General features: G+C 39.3%; 1 protein-coding gene across 1 annotated transcript; it reads left to right on the top strand.

The window, feature by feature from the left end:
• Positions 1 to 299: 299 nt before the first annotated feature.
• On the top strand, positions 300 to 8972 carry LOC126380463 (proton-coupled amino acid transporter-like protein CG1139). The gene is made up of 9 exons (XM_050029891.1): positions 300 to 453; positions 2929 to 3002; positions 3480 to 3539; positions 3614 to 3764; positions 3839 to 4045; positions 4419 to 4688; positions 4936 to 5114; positions 6916 to 7097; positions 7953 to 8972. The coding sequence occupies exons 2-9, from the start codon at positions 2941 to 2943 to the stop codon at positions 8192 to 8194; spliced, it is 1353 nt and encodes a 450-aa protein (XP_049885848.1). The 5' UTR covers positions 300 to 453; positions 2929 to 2940; the 3' UTR covers positions 8195 to 8972.

The raw sequence follows: 8972 nt of genomic DNA, 5'->3' as shown, positions 1-8972 counted from the left end.
CAATTGGTTTAGTTCTACATACGAATAGAGAAATGGAGGAATTTCCCTTTCTCAATTATTTACCTACTTACTTATATATTATGCAAAAAATATATTTATACATAGCATGCACTTTGGGTTATGTCATTTATGTTTATGTATACCTAATAGGGATAAAATTATTCGCTTTAATATGTGAACAGAACCTGAAAATCATTGCTTATGAAGCATCATGGGGGCTTGGTACCGTCGGCTAATCAAAAGATTGTTAGTGTTAAGTATCGGAATAGCGATGTAAATGTAACCGTTGATTGATATAGAGTGGGAAGAGCACGCGGAGGTGCGAGGAGAGCGAGGAGCGAGGGGCGAGGCGCCCGCGCAGCCGGCAGTCCGCGCCCGCGCACCGTCAGCAGTGCGCCCGCCCAAACACATTCCCTAGCAGCTTCCCACGCGGATCACACAATAATATTATTCGTAAGTAATCTCTTTCAGGCATGAAAGAAAAAGCAATATGTTTTTGTTTTAACCAAAAAACTGTATTACTTCGCTTAAAATACCAGTTCATTGTTTTATGTAAGTAAATATATTATAACAGTCATTAAAACGCTAAATCCGATGGGATGATGATGCGTAAGTGTTAATTTTTATTCGTCTGACGTCTCATCAGTAACAGAAAATCTAAAAAATGTCTGACACTTTTTTTGTTTCAATCAGGTGAACAAAAAAACATTGTTTTACACATGCCATCCCTAAACTCTGTCTATTTTTAACACCAAATATTATTGGCTAATGCGACCCGCTCCGCTCAGACGTTCTTTACTATTTTATCTTATTTCATAGCAGTGATGTAAAGCTATTGTTGAAAATGTCTTAAATGTTATACATAGTTTCGTTATTAAACTGATTGTTTCACATTTGGCTACCAGATATCGCTTTAAAATCATGTGAAAGATGATACCTTATTGGTTATACTGGGTATATTACATTACCAACTATTATCGTACTATACTGTATTTATCATGAACTGCTAGCAAATGAATTCTTATTTATCTTTAGATACAAAACTGCTAGTAGCTACTGACCCAGTCGTCAGCCTACTCCAGTACGTTTAGTAGACCCTGAAGGCGTAACATTATTTTGAAGTTTGAATTTTCATAGTAGCAGACTGCCGAAGCGATAGCCATTTTTCTCCTGTTCATCTGTTTATTTAGCAAATACGATAGCTAAATAAATATAATTATTCTTATGATGAGCGACTTTCCAGGCTATCTTATTCAAAAACAATATAGATATTTTTCTTCGCTTAAATGATGACCCTTTTTATTACACCCAAGCACAATTACATCTTCCACCCATTATTATTCTGATCAAAATAAAGAGAAGCAATATAAGTAGCAACATAATTCTATACCATATCTGATCCAAATATCAATGAACTATTATTTGTATATATGGTATTGGCAATACATTGAATTTTGGAATAATTAATATGTAAGTATCCGAGTAATGAGAAAATAGGTAATTATCATGTTAAAGCTGTACAACGCCATCTATATTGTTTTTGGTGAAGCCAGTAAAGTCCCTCATCGCAGAATAAGTAGGTATTCTGATAGTGTTCCAACTATTATAATCACGAAAGAGTTCATTGTTGTTGAAGTTGTGAACGAATGTCGCTGGTACAATGTCTACATGTTTAATGTTGATACGTGCTGGCTTCCCTGATCGAGTTAATAAATGAAATCAGTGCATCATGACTATCATGAGGTATAAATTTAACTGTCATTCTGATAAACACTGGTCTGTACACGTGAGTGCGTGCCAATCTATCTTCATGGTTTGTTTGTTCGATGACAAAAGCAGCTCTTTAATGATGAGAATAACTGCGTCCGTAATAGCCAAAGCAGCGACAAAACGGCATTTACTTACTAACGCGTTTACAGCACAATATATTATATTGTTGGAGTCATCATCATCGCCCTAGCGTTATCCAGTTTCTCACAGGATCCGCTTACCTGGAGATTTGATAGGTCCGGTTTTTTTACAGAAGCGACTGCCTGTCAGAACCAGACCATTACAGGTTAGGTCACATTCCTCAGAAACGAATTTCTTGGTAAGGTGGGTTTCCTCACGATGTTTTTCTTCTCCGCTGATCCAAATATAAATTTAAAAAGAAACGAAAATCATTGGTTTAGGCCCGTCGCAGTTAGGTTGGAACCTGCGACCTCACAATAAGAGTCAAGCGTTCTTGCAACTGGGCTACCACCGCTCAATATATTTTCGGAGGCAATATAGGAAAATAACCATATAATTTCTTTACTGTCTTTTTCCAAATTATGTTATTTAGAATCCTGTATGCTTTCCTACTAATCTGCTCATTTTGAAATAAGAATTGTGATTTTTATAAACTTTCATAAGATGGATTGGTGTTTTCTGTACCTATCAAATACTCAAAAAATTACTTATTGAAATAAAAATCATAGCAATAGCCAGTACTAATATGCTTCTAACAGATACCAGATTGACCTGGATATCAAAAAGTGATGTGAAGTAGCTACTATGAGTTATCCTTTGCTATAAATAAACCGGTAATAGGGTCCACAGAGAGCTCGATGGGTCACATCCTGGCTGCGACATTCGTCATACGCTTGGCTCTGCCTACGTAGTAATGTAACACTGGGTTGCACCCACTCACACGACACTCTCGTCGAAAGCACGTCTACTTCACACCAAATTATGGATCTAGATATTTCCGAAGGCATTCCAAAATAACTACAGTGCAGACTTATATTATAACATTCATATGGTCAAAAACTACCTACATGTTCAGCAGTAGATACCGAACATTCATACGACCCTGGTGCATTTTACTCAACGAGAAAATGTAAGAAATATTATTAAGAATGAAAAATAATAGGAAAGAGATTCAATCGACGCTATATCAAATTCCAGTCCTGAAGAATAATGGGGGAGGAGAAAGAATCAGAGGCGGTTCGCCTTCAACGCGTCGACAACACTGGATCACCGTGAGTGTTTCAACAACTCATCATCATCATCAGCCCATTAACGTCCCCACTGCTGGGGCACGGGCCTTCCCTATGGATGGATAAGGAGATCGGGCCTTAAACCACCACGCGGGCCCAGTGCGGATTGGTGGTTATTAACGACTGCTAATGCAGCAGGGACCAACGGCTTAACGTGCCTTCCGAAGCACGGAGGAGCTCGAGATGACAACTTTTTTTTGTGGTCACCCATCCTATGACCGGCCTCTGCGAAAGTTGCTTTACTTCAACAATCGCAGACCGAGCGCGTTTACCGCTGCGCCACCGAGCTCCTCAACAACTGCTTACGAGTAAATACAGCCTGGCAATAAAGATACCTACTTGGATCAGCAGCCATGACGATTGCCAAAATTGAGACACGATACATAAATGCTCCTAGGTTTTGAACTATTTAATAATAATTTTAGGGTATGCACTTATTAAGAACATCACTTTTTTCAGAGATAGCGATAATGAAGACTACGATCCTCATTTACATCGCGTAGTTGAGAAACCTACAAGGTAAATTACACTTAATTAAGGTTAAATATGTAAAACTCATTGCAATTTGATAGTTAAGAGTTAATCTTTTGCAGTAATATTGAAACGTTGGTGCATCTGCTAAAATGCAGCTTGGGGACTGGAATTCTGGCGATGCCTCAGGCTTTCTCTCGCTCCGGTCTCATCACTGGAGTTATCGCCACCATCATCATCGGAGGCATGATTACACATTGTTTGCATGTGTTGGTGAGTATTATTTGACCAAGTATACTTGAAATGAACGCTTACTAGGACCTAGACTAACTCAATGTTATCTGTAGGTAAAAGCTCAGTACAACTTGTGCAAGCGACGGCGCGTGCCTCTTCTCACGTACCCTGAGTCTATGGTGGCAGCTCTAGAAATCGGTCCCCGTCCGCTGAGGAGGTTCGCCAAGAGCTCTGCCGTCGTAGTTGACGTGTTCCTCGTCGTGTACCAACTTGGCATCTGCTGCGTGTATACTGTGTTCATCGCCGGCACATTCAAAAAGGTAACCTAAAGTCAATTTCATAATAATGTATATTAATTAATGTGCATTCGTGACACCATCTCCGTGTGATCAATACAGCGCATCAATATCAATCAACAGCGGTTTAATAGCCAGACAAACGGGTGTGGCACGTGTTTCTGTATAAGTAATTTAAGCGTTCATTCATCTCACTCAACTCCTGAGACTTGAATGATTCGTCAGCTTTTTACACATTTACCTAGGAACTATTTCAAGACAACGAATGTGTCACTACAATATCATTACTTATTTAAACAATTTACTATATTATCTAAGCGAAAAGTTGTGAAAGTATAGAGCTATGCAATAACCAATTTTACCATGGATAATTTAGGTACTTAAATATTGATTTCAGATAGTGGACCCGTACTATGAAATGTCAATAGAAGTGCACATGCTGATAATCATGCTGCCGCTGATAGCAGCCAATTGCATACGGCATCTGAAGATTTTAGCTCCGTTCTCAAATTTCGCAAATTTCCTGACCCTTGTGGGCCTGGGAATCGTTGTGTATTATCTACTCACAGCAGAAAAATCTACCGAGCCTCTGGACTTATTTGGTTCATTAGCCGAATTCCCTTTGTTTTTTGGTACCACATTATTTGCGCTCACAGCTGTTGGAGTGGTGAGTATTTTGTATTGTAACTACCTACTTACATTTCGCATGGCTTTGCTAATCATAATCACGAGTTACTCGTATAAAATAAAAAGCATAACGTATTGTATTAAGTAAAGTAGCGTAAAAAAAATGAAAATGGAAGAATCTGATGCAGAGATTAAAATTAAGATTAGAATTCGTTAACGGTATATACCTATTGGGGATATCTGATTAGGTAAACATTGATGTTTGACATTGATATATATGTCGATAGGTGGTCGCTCTGGAAAACAACATGGAATCGCCAAAGGACTTCGGGAAGCCATTAGGCGTCCTAAACCTCGGCATGGCCTTCATTGTGACGCTCTACGTGGTCATCGGCGTCATCGGGTACATCTTCTGCGTTTCATCGTGCAGTGACTCCATCACACTCGACATGCCCGAAGGCACTGCGTAAGAGTGACATAAATTATTATAATTAACTACTTAACTTTTCCAATATATCCGACATCAGACTACGCTCAGTGGGTAGGCCCGCTACAAAGTGGACCGACGATCTGGTGAAGGTCGCGGGAAGCCGCTGAATGCGAGCAGCGCAGGACTGATCGTCGTGGAGATCCTTGGGGAGGCCTATGCTCAGCAGTAGGCGTCGTACGTCTGATAATGATGAACTTTCCTTATATATCTACCAAACTTATTTAATACTACTGACTGTTCAACGTATGACATAGTCGTTACATTAGCCACGTCAGGAGCCCTTGACGGCTCAATAATAACCCTGGTGGGGTTGTAGAGAATCGTCATCCACCTAACAACCCACACGATAGAAGAAACCGTGTAATTATAATTCCATTACGATCGTTTTCAAAAAGTTTCCATAATCTAACATATTTCAATAATAATGATATAAAAAAAATAACATTTTGATCTCAAAATAAAAAATGAACATTTGTTCATTAGAGTGAATACCTTCATTGAAGTGTAGGAGGGGCGCACGTTAGACGTGCTGCATGTCTAAATACATTCCGACGTTTGTGTGACTGTTACTATTAATAAATAGAGCTATGTAACTAGCGCGACGTGGACCAAACAGTAAACGCTGCGCGACCATGAGCCCTGCTTGTCGATTGATTGGACTGCGGCATCACTTAACCTCTTGAACAACTCGGTCGCACCAGGTCAACCATGCATATCAACCTACTTTCCAGCTCTATAAACGTCCTTTACCTTATAATATTCCCAAATTAACAGTTCACAGCTCGGATAACATGCTTTTTCAAAGTCGAACAGTTTAAATTAGTCACATACAAAAAAAACTAAAAAAGTTTGCCAACGATGACAAAACCGCAGTCCAAAGATGAAACTTCTCTTTTTACAGAGACGTAAATAAGTAAGTAATTAGGCAAATTATTTTTACTCTATTGTCTTGTTTTTAGTACCCACTTATAGTAAAAAAAATATATATAAAGTGCTAATGGTACTGATTCTGGCAGACACCAATAGTTAAACTATATCTAGGTATAAGTATCTCTGTTCTGCACTCGTCATAAGTGAAGGACAACACAATTTTTAAATACTTATCTAGGTATGTCCGCCTGAGTGGGCACTTTTATGTGTATAGAATATTTAAATGTAGAGAGGTAAGTAGGTTTTATGGTTGAATTAAAAAAAGGATTTTAAAAACGGAAGCTTATTTTTGCGGTAATGGTACGAAATTAACAACTTATTAATAACGGCCTCTGTGGTCCAGTGGTTGAGCGTTTGGCTCACGAACCAGAGGTCCCGGGTTCGAATCCCGTTGGGGACAAATCACAAAAAAAATCACTTTGTGATCCCTGGTTTGGTTAGGACATTACAGGCTGATCACCTGATTGTCCAAAAATAAGATGATCCGTGCTTCGGAAGGCACGTTAAGCCGTTGGTCCCGGTTACTACTTACTGATGTAAGTAGTTGTTACATGAGCCATGTCAGGGGCTTTGGCGGCTCAATAATCCAACCAACCTCACACCAGGGTTGATGAGGTTGGTATTCCACCTCACAACCCACACGATAAGAGAGAGAAGAACAACTTATTGACTGTTGATGTTTAGTATTGGTGGCTCAAGATGTGATAATAACGTATCTCTAGATCGTACCCAGTTCAGCGCATATATCCAAGATAAGAAGCGGAATGGGACATTAAGTTTTTCATTTCGTCCCTGTTTATTTTTATGTACCTACTTATAATAATGAACAAATGTTGCTTCCACCCAGATTGACCATATCGGTGCTGGTGATGTACGCCATAGCAATCCTGATCAGCTACGTGCTGCAATGCTACGTGCCGGTGGAGATTCTGTGGAAGACGTACACCAAACCTCAGCTGGAGAAGCGCGGGTACATCAAACTCCTTCGCTGGGAGTACGCACTCAGAATCTTAGTGTGTCTATTAACATGTAAGTATCCTAGAGCGACGTGTTGGGTTCGGCCCGACAATGAATGATAGAGAAAATGAAGTAAGAGGTTGAGAAGGTACTAACGCGCATTTGTATGGCGCGCGTGGCGCAGACCCTTGGCCAATCCAACCTCTTTCTAATATCCGTGAATGACACCAACTCCAAATCAAAGGCGACTAATGTAAAATTCAGGGCGCCGGACAAATAGAAAATACTGCCAAGTCTACCAAGTCAAATATTTCACGCCCAAAAAAATTAGTTCAAAGTTTCAGAGCGATACGGTTCCGCGTAAATCGCCTGCCCTTACAATTTATAAGTAGTAGCATGCATCACCTGATCTTAAGAAATATAGCCTTACTTATACACATTTTATTTTGGTTGGAGCTTGTAAGTAAACTACGGTATTCCAATGCAAATCTTGAAGTCCTATAGTTTAGCAGCGTCTGACGAAGGCTGATGCATTAATTTGTATTTCTAACAGAATGGTGGTATATGTATTCCGTTTAGTAAGATTCTTATATTATTACATATGCTTAAAGTGAGTATTATCGAACAATATATTGCATCTGGATGTTGTACCACAGGCTTGAATCACCTGATTGTCCGAAACAGTAAGACGATTCCATGCTTCGGAGGACACGTTAATCCGTTGATCCCGGCTATTAGCCATTAGCAGCGTGGTGAAGTATGCTCCATGTCGCCTCCGGTTGACTGAGGAGAGGCCTGTACCCTGTAGTGGAACGTATAATATAGGCTGTTTATGTGTGTACTTATATAATATGTAAGTACATTGTACCACGCAAAATCTGAATAATTTTGTATGTTGTATATATAGTGGTTTATGGTGTGTTGCAGTCGTGCTGGCGGTGTCTGTGCCGCGGCTGGGACTGTTCATCTCGCTGTTCGGCGCGCTGTGCCTGTCCGCCCTCGGTATGATGTTCCCCGCCTTCATGGAGGTGTGCGTCGCCATGCCTGACAAGTTCGGCCCAGGCAAGATCATCCTCATCAAGGATATCATACTCTTCATCATCGGCCTCTTCGGCATGGTCGTCGGTACCTACTCTACGGTGGTTGCTATCATCAAAAGTTTTCAATAACACATCGCAAATCCACCTCGAATTCTGACAGCTCTGTAAGACTGCTCAAATACGCTTACGACCAAATGCGACCAATTAGATCGCTTCTAATTGCACGGGCAAGCTTAGTTAAAATGAAAAGTACATAATATAATGGTTTCACATTTTAAAGTGTTCTTGAATCGCTGTGATTTTGCTCAATGAACTTTACATTGTCTTACAAAAGTATGAAAATGGGTGAACTATCGAGAGCTGATTTTTTCCATAAAATTTTGGATACCTCTTATTGTATTTTACTATACGATATACATGTACTGTGCATTATTGTTGTACGAATGTGTAAATTACATACGACGGTTGTAATGTTCTGTGGTCTTTAAGGGGATAGTAGGTAATAGAGCATTTATTCCTGACTTGCTTAATATGACACTAGGATAAACTTCCTTGCTAAACGCGACTAAGCGATTTCATTCCATTCGAGTTCTGTGAGTATGTATTGCCAAGTCAGCGAATGTATGAGGTGTTCGTTTGCCTTCTAATTCATTGTTGTTTGCATTAAATCCTAGGGCCAACTAGCTAAAGTTGTTTTTGTTATCGTTATTGTTAGTGCTATAGAATATGTGCAAATAGTGTTCTGTAAAGTACTGTGATTCCAATTTTAGTAGATTATGGAAAATGAAATTAATTCTTATATATCAAGATATTGTTTCTGTAGATAATTATAATAATATGATTAAAATATTAACTTTATCAATTTGCGATTTTATTTGAAAGATAATAAATGGTTTTGTAGTATTTA

The sequence above is a fragment of the Pectinophora gossypiella genome, chromosome Z (genome assembly GCF_024362695.1).
Source record: "Pectinophora gossypiella chromosome Z, ilPecGoss1.1, whole genome shotgun sequence".
In the NCBI taxonomy this organism is placed as follows: Eukaryota; Metazoa; Arthropoda; class Insecta; order Lepidoptera; family Gelechiidae; genus Pectinophora; species Pectinophora gossypiella.
The sequence above is the reverse complement of the archived record's forward strand: the minus strand, read 5'-3'. Positions and strand labels throughout refer to the sequence as shown.

What these genes read in the sequence shown, in the direction of transcription:
- LOC126380463 (XM_050029891.1), top strand. Translation starts at nt 2,941, where the DNA reads ATGGGGGAGGAGAAAGAATCAGAGGCGGTTCGCCTTCAACGCGTCGAC. An exon ending in CGCTCACAGCTGTTGGAGTG is followed by an intron (nt 4,689 to 4,935) that starts GTGAGTATTTTG and finishes ATATGTCGATAG; the next exon opens with GTGGTCGCTCTGGAAAACAA. An exon ending in CTTAGTGTGTCTATTAACAT is followed by an intron (nt 7,098 to 7,952) that starts GTAAGTATCCTA and finishes GGTGTGTTGCAG; the next exon opens with TCGTGCTGGCGGTGTCTGTG.